General features: G+C 37.3%; 1 protein-coding gene across 1 annotated transcript in view; it reads right to left on the reverse strand.

Annotated features, from left to right (window-relative positions):
* Window positions 1-19701, reverse strand: part of LOC114663832 (ectonucleotide pyrophosphatase/phosphodiesterase family member 3-like) — a 196643-nt gene that overhangs the window by 121840 nt on the left and 55102 nt on the right. The window contains exons 7-9 of the mRNA XM_051935499.1: window positions 16889-16968; window positions 7317-7436; window positions 3843-3952 (exon numbers count right to left, since the gene is read on the reverse strand). Coding sequence (XP_051791459.1) covers window positions 3843-3952; window positions 7317-7436; window positions 16889-16968 — 310 coding nt within the window. The remainder of the gene's footprint in view (window positions 1-3842; window positions 3953-7316; window positions 7437-16888; window positions 16969-19701) is intronic.

The raw sequence follows: 19701 nt of genomic DNA on the forward strand, positions 1-19701 counted from the left end.
ATGATTCATTAGGATTTTCAAAATTCTTTAAACTTCACCCAGCAACAGAATTACCACATTCATGAATATTTCTCCTTTGTTAAAGACTGAATTTCTAGATCAATAGGATTTAAATAATGCTCCTTCTTTTGATTTTGAACCTTTTCTTTTCCTTCCTGATTTGGTTTTGCCTCATTGGTTTTAATGGCAATCATTTTTTTAATTATTTCTGAAGTGTTTGCCTATTGGCACCCCTTTGAAATCTTAACTTTCATTGCTTGAAATAGGGTGCACTCAGCTGTGAATATCACAATATTAATTATAGTAGGTGATTATGTCACTACTGAGATTTACAGTATCTGGAAGCTGCTGGAAATAAAAATAACTTGTGAAAAGGCAGAGTGACACGTAGACCACTAGAGCTAACATTTTATCCAGTTCCTGTATTTATTCTGCTCTCCTGTCCATGTGTCAGGCTCTATCTACAGAAAACATGCAACTCTTTCTTTTCTTGGACTGACTAACAAAACTTCAAAGGTAGGGAGAAAACAAAAAAAAATTAATGATATTGTATAACTTTCTCAGGCAAAAGAAACAGGAAAGGGTTCAATACTGAGACCAAAAAGTTCTAGGAAAATAAAGCAAAAAATCCCTTGACCTGCCTTTACAGATAGCTACCCTGTTTCTAAGTGGAGAGAATTCCCCACTTAATAACCAAATAAACTATCCTTTATCACTTGTCCATCTCTGTAATGATCCTGGCCAAAGAAACAATATCACTACAGAGACGAATGTTAACAGTAACCTGATGCTCTGATATTTGTTTTCTTTATCAGCAGGATGTGATAGAATCATGAAATGAAACAAGCTTTAGAGAAGTATCTCCTTTTCTCCTTGTAAGCAATTCTTTAAAATGTATGTATGACTAACTAGGAGAGGGTAATGATTCAACATAAATTTATAAACAGTGGGCCTTGACAATATACTAAAGCCTTTAAGAAATTGCCTGACAGCAAGAAGAAAGTCAACATAATGTATAGATGGTGTTTAACAGAAGAATATACACTGAGGAGAATGTTAAATCATTTTGTGTGTGTCCCCCAAAAAAGTGTGATGGTAAGTGAGTGCCTTTTGCAATACTGTAACTGCCAACTGACAGGCAGTTAGACAACATATTTTACAAGGTATAATAAACTGATTACTTTAATTTTATATTCATAATTCATACCAAATACATGCAACTGTTTATTGAGTTATTGAAAATTTTAACATATCCATATACAGTATCTCACAAAAGTGAATACACCCCTCACATTTTTGTAAATATTTTATTATATCTTTTCATGGGACAACACTGAAGATATGACACTTTGATACGATGTAAAGTAGTCAGTGTACAGCTTGTATAACAGTGTAAATTTGCTGTCCCCTCAAAATAACTCAACACACAGCCATTAATGTCTAAACAAAGTGAGTACACACCTAAGTGAAAAATGTCCTAATTATGCCCAAAATGTCAATATTTTGTGTGGCCACCATTATTTTCCAGGACTGCCTTAACTCTTTTGGGCATGGAGTTCTCTAGAACTTCACAGGTTGCCACTGGAATCCTCTTCCACTCCTCCATGACGACATCACGGAGCCAATGGATGTTAGAGACCTTGCGGTCCTCCACCTTCCGTTTGAGGATGCCCCACAGATGCTCAATAGGGTTTAGGTCTGGAGATATGTTGGCCAGTCCAGCACCTTTACCCTCAGTTTCTTTAGCAAGGCAGTGGTCGTCTTGGAGGTGTGTTTGGGGTCGTTATCATGTTGGAATACTGCCCTGCGGCCCAGTTTCCGAAGGGAGGGGATCATGCTCTGCTTCAGTATGTCAAAGTACATGTTGGCATTCATGGTTCCCTCAATGAACTGTAGCTCCCCTGTGCCGGCAGCAGTCATGCAGCCCCAAACCATGACACTCCCACCACCATGCTTGACTGTAGGAAAGACACACTTGTTTTTGTACTCCTCACTTGGTTGTTGCCACACACGCTTGACACCATCTGAACCAAATAAGTTTATCTTGGTCTCATCAGACCACAGGGCATGGTTCCAGTAATCCATGTCCTTAGTCTGCTTGTCTTCAGCAAACTGTTTCCTGGCTTTCTTGTGCATCATCTTTAGAAGAGGCTTCCTTCTGGGATGACAGCCATGCAGACCAATTTGATGCAGTGTGCGGCGTACGGTCTGAGCACTAACAAGCTGACCCCCCACCCTTTCAACTTCTGCAGCAATGCTGGCAGCACTCATACGCCTATTTTCAAAAGACAAACTCTGGATATGACACTGAGCACATGCACTAAACTTCTTTGGTCGACCATGGCGAGGGCCTGTTCTGAGTGGAACCTGTCCTGTTAAACCGCTGTATGGTCTTGGCCACTGTCCTGCAGCTCAGTTTCAGGGTGTTGGCAATCTTCTTATAGCCTAGGCCATCTTTATGTAGAGCAACAATTCTTTTCTTCAGATCCTCAGAGAGTTCTTTGCCATGAGGTGCCATGTTGAACTTCCAGTGACCAGTATGAGAATGTGAGAGTGATAACACCAAATTTAACACACCTGCTCCCATTCACACCTGAGACCTTGTAAAACTAATGACACATGACACTGGGGAGGGAAAATGCCTAACTGGGCACAATTTGGACATTTTACACTTAGGGGTGTACTCACTTTTGTTGCCAGTGGTTTAGACATTAATGTCTGTGTGTTGAGTTATTTTGAGGGGACAGCAAATTTCCACTGTTATACAAGCTATACACGGACTACTTTATATTGTATCAAAGTGTCATATCTTCAGTGTTGTCCCATGAAAAGATAATAAAATATTTACAAAAATGTGAGGGGTGTACTCACTTTTGTGAGATACTGTATATTATACTGTATGTTCTGAAACAGAAATATCTAGATGTTATTGATAGTATACTGAATATGTAAAGTAACAGAACCTGAACAAAAATTGAGCTGACTCTAAAAGATTTTTCAGAAACAGTTTTGTAGATGTTCATCACAGCTTTACTGTGTTATTTAGCAAACAATAAAAATAATCAACAACCAGTTGTCAATATGTCAGTATTTTGGCACATTAAAATAGTTTTGCAGACATATTTTCAGTTTTAAATATATTTAAATATTTACACATTGATTGAAACAGAATTTATAGACATATGAAAGTACAGTATTTATCTTTTACTACAAAAAACATTTTTGAATATCAAATGCTACAGTATTTAAAATAAGCCAAAATAAAATTTCTTTCAGGTGTAAATGTTCTAATGAAGACATACTTCAGAAAAATTAGGTCAGGTATAAGATTCTTTCATGTAATAGTTTTTATTGAGAATTTTCCAGTTACAGACAGAAGCATGGACTTACAAGGACATGTAGAGTTAATTGCTGGTTACTGGACACGTTTTAATAAGGAATATTCAGAAAGGTGATAAAAAAAAACAACTACTACAGCTTATTGCTCCTGTTGAAATAATCAATCCATCCAGCTCTGGGCATCTTTTCCCTGAATCAGCCAGCCCAAAAAGCCTTGGGGTGTACAGACTAAGAGAAGTGTGCTTGATTATTCACGTGACCAGGAACTCTTATTCTGCTGTTGCTAATGATGTGCTACTGTTCTGTGCCTTAACAGATGCTTGTTTTAAGAAATTTAAGCAGGCCACATAAGTGTTGTTTTTCTCAAATATTTAAGTGTTTTGTCCTTTCATTGCTGTTTTTAAGATGTGTGCATGGAAGAACATGACCATTTACTGTGGGTGTTCCTTCCTGCAAAACACAAGAAATCAGTTCCTGAATTAATGTATATTCTATTTGCTTACCTGTCAAAATCTTTATATATTGTTGGGAAAGTTCCATTGATTTTAACATCTGATCCAGGCCAAAAGAAAGTACCAGCTTTTAATCCTTGGTACATAGCAGTGAGCCAGATCTTTAAAAAAATAAAAACTGTAATTTATATTGTTATTATTGAAGACATAATAAAGTATATTTAAAATACACCTTAAGAATTTTAGAGAAGAGAGATGAGTTGCTAGGACAGACTACACCATTGCTAAGGGATGCGTCCCAAGAGGCCCTACATGTTAGAAAGTCTCCTGCCATTGAACTCCGCACAATGTTTCACTCTTCTGTCCAAGATTGTGAATGTAAACCTTGAACAGCATATCATTCACTTACAGCGTTAGATAATCTGATTATCGACTCAGCTTCCCACGTCTCTATTTGGTTCTTGGACTTAACATTTTGATTCTGGTGAAATTCTTGTCATTTAGGAAAAGTCTTCTGGCAATGCTAGCTTTGACTTCACTGTAGTGAAGTTTAGGCCTTTGTATTTTGTTTTTGATACTTGCTTACATATTCTAGAAACTATTTTTGTTCCAGCTTCCAGAAAACATGCGCATCTCCCAATCTGTTTTTAGCCTCTTTGCAGTACACAAAACCCATTGTGCCAAAAAGGGGTTGGCTCGAATTAACCAAACAAGTGGAGCAACTTTGTACATCAATGTAGCTTAACCACCTTGAATATTCAGGACTGACATAATAGTTACTGAAGAAAAGCAAACCCAGATAGAATAAAAAGAGGTGTTGCCACAGGGGCAGCTTTCAGTCTGAACATCGCAAATTTCTAAGTGGCTAATTTTGAGCATGTATATGTGTGGGAGGGTAATACTCTGGAAATAAAGAATAATTGCAGTCACAGTTATAAATAAATCCAAAATGGACATCCTTTTTTGCAACAAGCTTGAGGAAGCCTGCTATGTGATCAGCATGACAAGACTAAAGAATTTAACAAAGCAGCAATATTAAGTAAGTTAGACTCATTTGCTTAAGTTCATTGCATTAGTTTGCACCAATTAACATAGAGATAAATGATCGACCTCATTAGCACAGTTATATAATTTGGATATCTAAATGTCCCAAAATAGTTAAACAAATTAAATGTAAAAGTAAAGAGGCACACATCTATATCTAAAGAAGTACTGCTTATATAAAAACTAGCAGTGTTACTAAGCTTCGCCCAGCAGTGGGCCTCAGATTACAGTACCATCAGTTAAGCAGATGTATCAGAAGTACTATGACACTAACAGAGTACTCTTCAGTATGTATAATATTTGTAATTTATTTTTTGGTTTGTTTTTCAAACAGATGTTAATATTATTACTTCACTGGAGCTCCTTACACTTGATAATGCTATGTACAATTGGCCATGAGTGCAATATTGCTGTCATAGTTGAATTCTTGTTTTTCCTACTGACTGACCTTGGGTTCTGTTGATGGTCACTGCAAAACACAATTGTGCAGGAAACTATATTGTTTGGAATTGAAACAGGTAATTAGTATAAATAATGGAAATTTTGGATGTATATATAAAATTTCTCCTTTAGAAAATCCTGTAAAAATTGTAGCTTCAGTCATATTTAAATATAGCACTTAGATCTGTAATCTTGCACCATTATGAAGTTTTGGAGGGTTTTGATGAAAAACAACACACAAATTGAAACAGTGCTAGTATAGGGAAACAACAGTTAACTTTACAGAACATGGGGAGCTGCGAAATAGTGGGTCTACGGCTAAGCAGCAAGTGGTCAGTTTTTAAATAAAGAAATAATTAAATAGCTGGCTTGTGTGTGCTCACACGGCTGCGGGATGTTGGTGGGGTGATCGAGACAGAGTGCATCTGCACATGAAGGTGTGGTCTGTCTTGATTGCTCCATTGGCTTTCTGTACTCCACCCACAGAGGCATATAAAGGAGAGCCAGTTCAGGAGAAGAAAAAAATGACTAAATGAAGGAAAGGAAAAAGGTTTGACAGAGAACAAGAGTGGAGGTTAAAAGTTAGAGAGAAGGGCAAGACAGAGTGAGAGACAGCTGGGACGAAAGTGAGGAAGCAGGCGGACAGGAGGGGAGCCCCGGCGATGGAGCGTGTGGCTGGTGCTCAAGTGGAGGGGGTGAAGGTTGCTCCTGCTGAGCAGGCAAGGAGCAGATACACAATACTCTGGATGATTCCCCTGCAGCGTCCCATGGAATGCCATGAGATGGGCGGCAGGGACATGAGAAGAAACTGAGGGTTGTCTGCGCCTGTTGGATTATGTCTCTCTGTGCTGCGAGATTTGAAAAGGAACATCTGTTTTAAAGGGATGCACCAGAGTTCAGGAATTTTAAAGGGATTTTAACCTTGTTTTAAGTGGATTATTTATTTGGGACTTTTAACCTTCACAGTTCACTTTTTTATGAATTATTTATTTATCAGACAATTTAATGCATTGCACTGTTTTGAGTACTATTTTGATTTATGGATTTTAATAAAAGCACTAATCACTTTATGCACCTACCCCTTGTCTGGATGAATATATCCTCACTTGCTAGGCTCATCCTTAGTTACATTATCGATGGTGACGGATTATAAGAGGCTCTCAAAAGTCAAGTAAGAGCATGGAGCCAACCCACACCATCACAGGAGCTAAAACTCCAACCAATAACAAGTGATGTAAACCACAAAAAAACTTAAAAAAATTGAAATCAATGGGAAGTCAATTAAAAAGCACAGCAAACCACGGATCTAATTTGGCAATACACGCTATGCACATATCACACAAGCATTTCATTACTGTACTCATATATGTTCTGAGATGCTTATTTAATTCAACTTCCTGCTCATCCTCAGCCTTTGATATTACCTGTTGTTTCAGACCTTCAAAGAGCTTCTGCATATAATTATGTTCTGCTCAAATCTAACGGTCTGTATCTTGTTTGCCTCTTGAAAATTAATACACTCCAAAATTTGCTGTTTTATGACTTCTTTCAGAAATAAAACATTTCATTAGCTTGATACTGACCATAGTGCTCAGCACTACATTTAGTATGATGTTGCTTTTTATTAACATGTTCATGCTATATGCCCAAATCTTGGGTATTTAAAGTACATAACAGGGTGATGTATATACGCCCTGCAAGCGATTTAGGAGGAATTACTTTCCCTTTCTCTCTTTAATCTGATATGCAATCCTTCCACAACCCAGTGTTTTTTCAAATACTACATTATTTTCTTAATATTTGCAGTTTAAATACTGGATATTTATTTCTTCTTGTTCAATTCGTTTCATAGTTGCGGAAATTTTGTGATATTTTATAGTATGAATGGCATGTTTTAAGGAATTGTTTTGAATCTATTGTGTTCAGAAAGTTGATTTCTTTATTATATAAATTTAGGATGTTTTAATTTTGGGCTTAAAAGTGTCAATTATTAATCACTTGTATTATGGTTAATTGCAAATGCATAAAAGAAATACTTACAGGTTGACCAAGATACCAGCGTGGTTGGGATTTTTCACTATTGCTAAGGCTGAAGGATGCATTGAAGGCAGGATCATACATGCTGTTATCAATTAATCCATGGGATTCTGCATACAAACCCTGTTAAAAAATATGTTCATTAATTCAGAACCATTTTTATGGATAAGAACAAGCAGTATAAAAAATAATTTTCTGATAAGCACACAAAAATGTATATATAGTATTTTGTAAATATTTTGACATACATGTTGCTTGTTAAATAATTCTTCTCTTTCTTCTTTTGTTACATTTGTTTTTACTGATTTGGTGTTTGCTCAAAAAATAACTGACTGTTTTGATAAATAACTTAAGTAGAAAGTGTAAAAGCTCTAAGGCACTGTAACTGTAGAATTTTAGGACTGCTACTGTTGTGAAGTGTTTGGTTGTAAGATTTAGGTAGCCGCATCTACAACAATGTGCAATTTATGATGAAACAAGAGCACTTCTTATAACTACCTTTTTCTGAGTTACACAAGCATGCCTTGCTAACACCTCCTGACTCTAATGGCAAGAGCATATGAGCTCTGAAAGTACTTTTCAGGAGCAAGAATTTTAAATTTTAAAAAAGACAAATTTTCTTTTGAAACAGAATGACTACAGCACACCTAGATTAGCTTTATAAAATTAATAAAAGAGTTGATAAGAGAGAGACAGCAGTAGAAGAAAGTGAATCCAAGAATGCTATGAGCTACTGCTGACACTTAAACTGTGCAAGCGATGGGCTGCCTGGAAATACTAAACATATAGCAGTAGGTTCTGCAGTGTTCACACATTATTTTGCTTATGTTTATGGCATTGTTTGAATAATGTTTAAAGATTCAAATTTATCACAGCCTGCTTTCCTACCTGCATAATTGCTCTATTCTGACAACGGGGACTGGGAGCAAAGTTCCTTTCTCGGTTAGGTCAGTTAGGGTGAGGGAGAGAGCACACTTGCAATAGGAAGGCTACCATGACAGTCATACTGATGTGAGGTCTGAAGGAACTACTGATAGAAGGCAGTGGACCATAGTCCCGGGTTAAAGTACATTGCAGCAGTGAACTGAATATCTCCAAAGGTTAGCAAGTGTTAAGAATAGACAATTTAAATTAGTGATAGAGAAATAAATGTTATATTGTGGGTCCGCATTAAAAAGAATCTGTACATTTGATAAAGGGGATTTCTTTTTCAAGGAGAGGCTTTCCTCAAGCAGTCAGTTGTCCAACAGCCACCTTCCCTCACAAACTGCAGTTCACTGGAGATGCATAACTTCAGGGATAATGAAGTATGTGTGACTAGAGGTAGAAAATGTATTTAAGGGATAATGGTAAATTGGTTGAAACAGACTGGATCAGCCAGTCTAGTGGCAGGAATATTTCTCTGAAAAACAAAGAACAAATATTTTTTCATACATCTTGACCAGTTCCAGGATCTCATGCTGCGCCCCAGGTTAGCACATGCAGAAGTTCAGCCATGGCTAATGGCTAACCTTTTCAAATTCTTCCCTATTTTTCCCTGTTATTTTTCTGAATCACTAATCCCTGACCTGTGTTTAAAAAGTGATGCTTCCAAGTTAGACTGATTTATTTTAAATTGCAGTAGTCCTCATCAAACCTAGATTAAACTGCTTTCTCACACCTAACTGTATTTCAAAGTTTCGCCCTTTTTCTCTTAGATAATCGAGCACAATGGATCCAAACTGCCATCTTGCCACTAACCTTGTTTAATTTACTTACTGCTCCCTAGCATCCTTGAGGAATCTGAATAGGTTTTCTACTACTGTAGAAAACACATGTTCTCTCACTTTGATGCCTTTGGAGACTTTAACGTCTAGGGTACTATCTACAATAATATGGCATATGTCTTACCCATATTTGATATGTACGGCAAAATCTCTAACCTAGGTGTTTTTCTCTGTCTCCCTATTGTCTTTCTGACCCACATGACATTTTTCAAAAGGTTGAAGAAGCTAATAACACAGCAGTATACAAAATTATTGCTACAGAGTACAGGAATCCATCCATCCTGCACCCAACCTGCTTATCAAGTCCAGACTCTTGAGGAACTTGTTGAACACCAGTAAATTTTATATGCTGGTAAAATACATTTACATTTGAAAAGATATATTTCTATTCATAGTTTGCTGTATATAATTATATAAAACAAATATTAGCACAGACCACAATTAAGTAATGACTATTGCTTGTCTTCACATTTTGCCACAATTTTTCATCATTTGTCAAACTAGAGGAGGACAATATTGCTATAAGGGAGAAATTTGAAAAGTAAAATAGAAGCAAACAAAACTTGTGTCTCCTAAGAAATTTACAAAAATGCTTTGTAGAAATAACATTTTCTTATCTAGCCCAAGCTCATTGGAAAACAGTGCCTATCCCAGCAGTACTTTGTCAAAGGTGGGAACTAACCCTAAATGGGGCATCAGTCTATCACAGTGCACACTCGTTCACATTTACACTGGGCTTATTTAGAGTTTCCAATTAACTTCAGTTACTTTATGTATATTTAGTTATTTTATTTGTGAGACATGAAAACTGACATCTCACTGAACTGAGTTGCAGTGCCTCAATTTATATAAAAGATTGTCATCTCGACTCAAGGAGCAAAAAGTCACTTAGCTAGGGAAAAAAAAAATTACAGCATGTAATTATAACACATTAAAAAGGTGTTCAAACAAGTAAGACCTAGAATTGTTACCCTAATTTCAAATATATGCAAATATTTACTTATTTTTAAATTGAATATTCAAACCTTATTTTTTGGCTAATTTGACAGGCCTAGTAAGCAAAGGTAAAGTTATTAAAAGCTTCAATTAATTTTTGACTGGGGGTGAATTGATGCGGTGACACAACCATTGTGCGGAGTTGGTTTAGTCATTGTTTTTTCCATGAAGCCCAAAATCTCTAGCAGTGCCTCTGGTAGTAATCAATAATTATGAACAAATAAACCATTACAGAATAAATGAGTTCAAATGTATTACTCAATAAATGCCTGACAGAAAGCATCCATAGGTAAGATAATGCTGAGTGAGTGAGATATGGATAATATACATTGAGAAGGGAAATCCATGAGAGTTTGTAACCCACTAGAATTAAAAATGTCTATGTGGTGCTTCTAGCGCCTTGGAGCACGTGAAGTGAAATTATTGCAAAATATAGCATGCTAGGCATTGAAATTCAAAATAGAAATCTTCTCCTTTTATAACTTGCACCAAACCTTAGACCTAGAATCATAAAGAATAACAAAACTACCATTATTATTAACCTGATACACAACAAAGTGATGGAAACAAAATTCATATGATCACATACATTCACTGTGAGACAGATGTGTATCTAACAGTTATGTTGTGCACTTCTTATTAAAATATTAATCGTACCATTTTCATCTTCATCTTTAAGCAGCATAATATTTCTCTCAATGTACCCTAAAACATTGCTGAAAACATCAAAACAGATCCACATACTCTAAATTCATCCAAACTTTACTTTTTGTCTTTTTGAATATAAAGATGCAATTATCTTATCAGACTTTCCAGAATAATTTCTTAGCCCTGCTACTATGATTCCTTCATATTCACACAGCATATTATAGTGCAACTGCTCTACTTAAATATCAAAAGCAGTCCCACAGAAAGTGGAAAAATCATTTTTGTGTCATTTGTTACAGTGCAGCAGATATGCATTGTGATCCCTTTTGCTACACTTGTCTTACAACTGACAGCTCTTCTCATGTACAAGCTGTTCAAGACAAACCCAAATCAGTACAGCCATTCAGCACCAGAAAGATCCAAAAGAAAGTAGGAAGTATCCATTTGCACTTATTTTCTTACTGAAATCAAAATATTATATTGGAGTTATCAAAACTCAAGAATAATGGTCATTCTTTCTCTACCTTGGGAAGATAAAGTATTAAGTGCTGCTTCTTCACATTGTCATAGAGCTTGGTGTAATTCAAATGGTGTGTGAGTGAAGCTATACATTCTCCATGTCTGTTTTTTCCAGGATTTCTGTTCCTAATATCCCTAAGATAAGCTATAAATATTTCCACATGGATCTGCAAATTATTCTCTCTAGTAACTGAAAAATACTGTTTACTGTGGGATAATTTGTATGCAATACTTTAAGTGTTAGGTATGTAACGTAGGCTGCAGGAAAAGGGATGCTGGAAGCCGAAAGAGAGAGCGGGGAAACACGGCAAGTACATAGAGTTTTGTGACTGTAAGACTATGTTTGTTAAATAAAGGTTATCAAGATCCCACAGCAGAGTGTTGAATTTTCTTGCAAAATACTACACTTACTAAACAAACATTCAAACGATGCAAATTTAGCATTTGTATATCTATATTCAGCCATGGAGTTTTGCCTGTCCTGTTAAAAGCATAATCACAGTGCTTTGTAGCACTAAATAAGTTTAATTTTTGGTATTAACAAATGGAGCAGCTCAAATAACAGACAAGCCAAATAACCATTTTGTTCGAGTGTTACCTCAACTTTTGCTTGTAACATCTGTTTGCACTGCCAACGCACACAGACCTGTAAGCACAGTGTATGGCACATGCAACATTTCCCTCATGACTGTATAAACTGGTTGGAAAATGGATGGATGCTTAAAAGTACATCCAGGGATGGGTTTGATGTAATCAGAGAATGAATGCGAGGCCTTTGTTTCTTTGTGGGGTTGGTGTAGGACACGGTATTAAAAAGCGATTTATCACATCATCATTTTGTCTCCTTTTACAACATCGTGACGCTACAAGGTTGAACAATTAAAACTTATATTACATCTTTATCAGTTACATCATTGCGCTGACAAAGCACATATTAAAATATTTATAAAGTGACTCCATAAATGAATATAAGTAGTAATAACAAAAGCTTGTATTTGCATTTTGGCTTTTTATAACAATAAACTTGATTCTCTCAGTCACATGTTATATGTAGTCGTTATTCACATTTTTCTCAAGTATTACTTTGCCTTCTCGAAATTCATCTATTTGTAATCACACATGAGCCGACATTTGGTACAACTGATGCTGAAAAAAGCTAGAACTGTTATGCTTTTAGAACATTGGTATCGACTGGTACCAAAAGTCTCGGTTCTTCTGACATGCCTACTCTCAGGTTTATTTGGAAGTAAAGTATTTATTGCACAACATGATTCAGAAATTGTTAAAATAATATTAACAAAGGACAAAAATACTATGGGAAGGCCAAGTTTTTTCAAGGCTCCTCAGGACACTGGCTACTCAAACAAAAATTAAGAAAAGTCTTTAATCAATTTGTTTTTTAAGGTTTCAACTTTTCCCTCTAGTAATAGCCAAATTAAATAGATTAGAGTGCTCACAAGATGTCATAATCAACTAATTAAACTTATCATCAGGAATGGCAAAAAAAGATGTGGCATTTATATTTAGAGGAAGCATAGAGAAGATGAACATGAATTGGGCTGCTTAGGACTCCAAAATATGCTTGAAGAAAATTCTATGAGAAAAAGTCAGATTTACAGCCACTTGATATTTTGCAAGACAGTCCCTGGCAAGCTAAAACATTCCATTCCCTTTTCTTACGAAGTGCAAAGTAGAACTGGTGCCTCCATTCTCAAGAATTCACTTTTAAATTGCTGACACAAATGAATATAGTGAACCCCTCCAGGTGAAGACTTAGAATAATTCCTGGAAATTTACTAGGCTTAGTTATCTGTTATCAAAGCTGTAAAACTGAATGGTCAAGCAGACAAAACATCAAAGTGACATCACATTAAATGCTTTGATGCCGATTTGAGGAAACCAATGGCATAACAGCATTAGATAGATAGATAGATAGATAGATAGATAGATAGATAGATAGATAGATAGATAGATAGATAGATAGATAGATAGATAGATAGATAGATAGATAGATAGATAGATAGATAGATAGATAGATAGATAGATACTTTATTAATCCCGATGGGAAATTCACATTATGCAATAATATAGTTATTTTTATGAGTCGCTCGATAGGATTATGGCAACAAAGTTAGCACAGCGATTGTATGCCACGTAAAGTTTGTCCAAACTTAATAGACTCCAAGGTAAAGTTATTACTCTCCATTTCTAACTTCTTCAAAATTAATAAAAGCTTTTTTCACAATCAAGTTTTGTAAAACCTATGCCTTCATATTAGGTTTTGCGTTATGTAAGCAAACGTGTGCAAATTATAGCCAAACAACATGCTTTAAACCACTAATGTCACCAGAATAATATATGTTTATAACTGGTATACATATACATATTGTGATTTGTGGGTCACAGACTTGCACAGAAGAGAAGGAGGTGAGCCCAGGTTTCTGAAAAAAATCAGCTTTATTGTTGTGAAGACAAGAACATTCTTACAGCATTTATTCAAATGGGAGCCTTCACTTAAACACACGCAGCATACAAGCAGTGACAATGACCATTCGCATCCTTTCCAGATCATGTGGTGGGTGTGGCAACATGCTGTAATCAACGCATGCTTGCAACCTCCTCCTCCTCCTCTTCAGATCAAAAGAACAGATAGCCTTCCTTCCAGAAAGTGAGCGCAAGGCCACAGGCCTCATGCATAACACTGTGCGTAGAATTCACACTAAAACATGGTGTACGGACAAAAGTCGAAATGTGTGAAATGTTTTCTTAATATTATTTGTCAGGTACTATATAACATGCCTATGATCTGAGATACTATATATATATATATATATATATATATATATATATATATATATATATATATAGAGTAAGAGAGGCGCTATATTGCGCCCAACCCAACACAGATTTTACACGGGAGGCACGTATAAAATAAAGAAACTTTTTATTTTTCTTCAGCTCGACGGCACGTCTTCCCCGTAATCCCCCTAGACACAACACAGTCCCAAGCACAAGACACACAATGTAAAGCACAATCCTCTCTCTCTCTCTCTTCCACCACCACTCCTCCCATCTAGCTTCGTCCTCCTCCTCCTCCTCCCAACTCTGGCCGCTGAGTGGTGGTCGCTGGCTCCCTTTTATTGGGTACCCGAAAGTGCTCCAGGTGCTTGATTGACGATATCTGGCTGCACTTCCGGGTGTGGAAAAAACCAGTGCCCAAAAGAGGCCAGCAGCTCCTGTTTTAGCACCCCCTGGCAGCACCTGCAGAACCCAACAAGGCTGCACAGAACTCCAACCCCCATGAAGTCCTGTGGGAGTCCAAAGCACCACTGCAACCCAAGGAGGCTGCCATCTAGCATCCAGGGGGAGATACTGGGTTTCCCACCCTTGCCCCCCTGGTACATATGGTGCAGGGGTGTCCCGGTCTGGATTGGCAGATAATCTGGAATCTGTTGAATCATTACAGAGGAACTTAGACAACATACAGCTACAGGCTTGGAAAGATTTGCAGCAGATGAAATTTAATGTAAGTAAATGTAGTATGCAGTATGTAGAAAGTAAAAATGTTGGGTATGAATACACAATGGGAGGTCTGAAAATAAATTGAACCTTATGAGAAGGATTTAGGAGTCACTATCAACTTTCAGATAATGTTCAGAAGCCATTAAGAAGGCTAAAAAAATGTAAGGTCATATAGCACGATGTATAGAGTAAAAGTCAAATGAGGTTATGCTCCAGCTTTACAATTCACTGGTTAGACCTTATCTGGAGTACTGTGTGCAATTTTGTACTTCAAGGTACAAAAAAAGATGTAGAAGAACTAGAAAAAGTCCAAAGATGAGGAAAGATTTAAAAAGCTGAGCTTTTTCAGTTTAAGCAAAAGGAGATTAAGAGGAGACTTGATTGATGTGTTCAAAATTATGAAGGGAATTAGTACAGTGGATCATGACTATTACGTTAAAATGAGTTCAACTAGAGTATGAGCAAGCAGTTTAAAACTTGTTAAGAGTAAACTTTGCACAGACATTAGGAATTTTTTCTTCACAAAGAGAACCACAGACACATGGAAGAAGTTACCAAGTAGTGCTGTATACAGTAGGACTTTAGAGACTTTTAAAACCAGACTTGATGTTTTAATTAAGAATAAATTGAGAATTAAGAGGGTAGAATTGACACGCTTTGTTGGGCTCAATGACCTGTTCTCGTCTAGATTGTTTTAATGCTCTAACTGTAATTGGTTAGTTATTGATTAGAAGATGGTACCACCTCTATATTAAAGCAGAAAGTTTAGCATTTTGGTTTAGAGTATTCAGGCTTATGATAAAATCAAAGGTACGGTGGGCAAATAAAAAAAAATTAAAAATGTGCTTGTAGGGCTGAACAAAAGCAAAGGCACTAACTGACAGCTCTGTGACGCAACTACAAAGACCTCAAAATGCCAATGCCAATATGCACCAATGTGCCCCTTCCACCTAGGAGGTATTTCTGATTAAAAAAAAGGAAATGAAAGTTAAAATTATAAAATGAAAATGCAAGGTCTCTTTTGCCATTTTAAATCTGCACAAGGATTCTGCAAATATTATAAATCAAATGAAATAACTCCATTTGCAATTTCATCTTACACACACATAAGAGTCATTAGTGAAAATTTTAAAAATAAAATTAAATCCTCCTTTGTCATTAAATTTTGTTTTTTGTCTTTTCATTTTCATTACCCATCTTGGTGTGTCAATGTCATAATTAAAATGACACTGTGAATGACACGGTGCTTGTTTACATTTGCCGTTCAGTTTGGTCTGTGTACTTTTTGGTATTTGAAATTTCATTTTAGAATCAAAAACGAAAAAACGAAAATGAAAGGAATTTTCAGATTTTGATTTTTGATTAAAGAATAAAATGATGGAAAATAAAGTATTTTTTAATTCTGTGGTAACAAATAGCAGTCATAAACTTAAAATTACATATACTTTTCTCGATTTATTTGTGATTCAAATAATGAAAGTGTTATAGCTCAAAAACAACAAAACAGACGCAATTTCGTTGTCTGAAACCAGAGGTGCTTCTTCTTCTGCGCGATTTTTGACGACACGTATGAACAGTCCTCCTCCTCACAACACATCGATCGACGGCCTTGAAGGTACACTGCATGGCATCAGCAGAGGATAGATCATTACGTTGTTTTTCGGAACAGTAAAAGAGTGACACTCCGGGACGAGGACATAACTGCAGAAAGACTGAGTCGCATCTTTCAGGTAAAAATACAAGCTTTGCAAACTTTGCTTCATTGATGTGGCAGTTCTTTTATGAATGTTACTGTTATTACTTACTGTGAAACAGCTAAAATTTGGTGATTTCATTTACTAACACTAAGTCTGGCAATTTTTATAGTGCTAGCATTTTGAATGATTGCTCATTGACTTTTACCGGCTACTATACAGTAAACGTTTCGAGTATTAACAGTGCGCACAAATGTAACACGTTAGGAGAGCAACGTGATTTACAGAAAGTTTTCTTAACATGTGTTACACTTGTCAGTGAGCAATCATTCACACATTTACGCACATAACTAGTATGATGAAAGCACCATTTAAGCATAATTTAACAATAAGAATCAATATACTGTACATTGTTTCTGGGTATACTTACTGTGACAATAGTGTAATGGTTTGGAAATGTCTTCGTAGGAAAAATTGCTTGCATATAAGGAGAATGTGTTCCACATGTTTCTAATGAAGAAACAAAAGACATTATCTAATGTTCTGGCAGATATATTTTATATATTTGATTGGCTCCCATTCACAAATAAACTGCTCAAAAAAATGAAAGGAACACTTTGAACATACATCAGATCTCAATGGGAAAAAATCATGCTGGATATCTGTACTGATATGGACTGGGTGATGTGTTAGGAACAAATAGATGTCACATTGTTTGATGGAATTGGAAATTATCAACCTACAGAGGGCTGAATTCAAAGACACCTCGAAAATCAAAGTGAAAAAATGATGCAGCAGGTTAGTCCATTTTGCTGAAATTTCATTGCAGCAACTCAAAATCGTTCTCAGTAGTTTGTATGGCCCCCACGTGCTTGTATGCATGCCTGCAAATGTCGGGGCATGCTCCTAATGAGATGATGGATGTTGTCCTGGGGGATCTCCTCCCAGATCTGGACCAGGGCATCACTGAGCCCCTGAACAGTTTGAGGTGCAACCTGGCGGTGTCGGATGGACCGAAACATAATGTCCCAGAGGTGTTCTATTGGATTTTGGTCAGGCAAGTGTGAGGGCCAGTCAATGGTATCAATTCCTTCATCTTCCTGGAACTGCCTGCATACTCTTGCCACATGAGGCCGGCATTGTTGTGCACCAGGACCCACTGCACCAGCATAGGGTCTGACAATGGGACCAAGGATTTCATCCCGATACCTAATGGCAGTCAAGGTGCCGTTGTCTAACCTGTAGAGGTCTGTGCGTCCCTCCATGGATATGCCTCCCCAGACCATCACTGACCCACCACCAAACCGGTCATGCTGAACGATGTTACAGGCAGCATAACATTCTCCACGGCTTCTCCAGACCCTTTCACATTGGTCACATGTGCTCAGGGTGAATGTGCTCTCATCTGTGAAAACCACAGGACGCCAGTGGTGGACCTGCCAATTCTGGTATTCTATGGCAAATGCCAATCGAGCTCCTCGGTGCCAGGCAGTGAGCACAGGGCCCACTAGAGGATGTTGGGCCTTCAGGCCACCCTCATGAAGTCTGTTTCTGATTGTTTGGTCAGAGACATTCACACAATTTGCCTGCTGGAGGTCATTTTGTAGGGCTCTGGCAGTGCTCATCCTGTTCCCCCTTGCCCAAAGGAGCAGATACCAGTCCTGCTGATGAGTTAAGGACCTTTTACGGCCCTGTCCAGATCTTCTACAGTAACTGCCTGTCTCCTGGAATCTCCTCCATGGCCTTGAGACTGTGCTGGGAGACACAGCAAACTTTCTGGCAATGGCACGTATTGAGGTGCCATTCTGGAGAAGTTGGACTACTTGTGCAACCTCTGTAGGGTCCAGGTATCGCCTCATGCTACCAGTAATGACACTGACCAGAGCTAAATGCAAAACTAGTGAAAACACAGTCAGAAAAGATGAGGAGGGAAAAATGTCTGTCAGTGGCCTCCACCTGTTACGCCATTCCTGTTCTGGGGGTTATCTCATTGTTGCCCGTCTAGCACACCTGTTGTTAATTTCATTAACACCAAAGCAGCTGAAACTGATTAACAGCCCCCTCTGCTACTTAACTGACCAGATCAATAGCCTAGACGTTTCATTGACTTGATGCTATACTCTGATTAAAAAGTGTTCCTTTAATTTTTTGAGCAGTATACAGTATATTAACTGTATTTCTTCAATGCTAAAATTTATCAGTCTCTTTCATCCATTAGATAGGGTTAGAATAAGAACAACATCCCTCTTACATGTTATAAAAGGCAACTAAAGGATGATGTTGTCAGGAAGGGCACCCAACCTGAAACATGTCTGCTCCAGTACAGCCCTGATGAAATACAAATGTGAGAGATGCAAAGCATGAATGGCTTGTGGGAAGCAATAAATAATGTCTGGTTAAAAACAACAGAAGTCTGCAGTTGGACAAAGGGATGACGGAGAATGAACTTGGTCAAAGCAGTAGACACGTATAACTAAAATCTGGAGGTGAAGGTAGGACTGCACAAGGGATCTGTCCCAAGTCCATTTGTTTTCATGATAGCAATGGAGGCAGTGGCTAGAGACATGAGTGAAGGATTGCCTGCCATATGAGCTCTTGTACACTGATGATCTCATATTGATATCAAAAAATAAAGAGGAATAGAAGGAGAAGATACTGAAATAAAGAAAAGTTTGTTTTGAAGCATAAGACTTCAAAGTAAATTCAGGGAAAAAGAAGGTGATAGTTGGAGGTGTAGAGACAGGAGATGTGGGGGAGATGGGTGCATGTGCAGGAAAAGTGCTGGGAGAATCTCAGTCCAATGCAAAAGTGTGAGCTGTGAGTGCATTAAAGATTCATTTGTATGAAGGGAAGGCTGTGGGCAGTGAATCTTAAATAGAGCAATAGAGAATGCTGGTGTGCTTAGTGTAAATTCAGATATTGGTTATGGAGTTGCTTTTGAGAAAATAGGACAGTTCTGCTACCTAGGCAGCAAGCTCAATGCAAACAAAAAGTGTGGGTACTGCAATGACAGTGAAAGGGAGAGGTGCAAGGAAGAAATTCTGGGAGCTGTGCACCATTCTAACTTCTGATTCATCCATTTCAACATTGATTGGAAAGTTTAGGAAGTATGTATGAAGGGGAGTATGCTGTTTAAAAATAAGATGTGAGAAGCAAAGCTGAAAAAAAGGAAGAGAATAATCAGGTGGATTCATGGAGTATTACGGAATGTGAGGTAGATGAATTCTGAACATCACTTATTAT

The sequence above is a fragment of the Erpetoichthys calabaricus genome, chromosome 13 (genome assembly GCF_900747795.2).
Source record: "Erpetoichthys calabaricus chromosome 13, fErpCal1.3, whole genome shotgun sequence".
Classification (NCBI taxonomy): domain Eukaryota; kingdom Metazoa; phylum Chordata; class Cladistia; order Polypteriformes; family Polypteridae; genus Erpetoichthys; species Erpetoichthys calabaricus.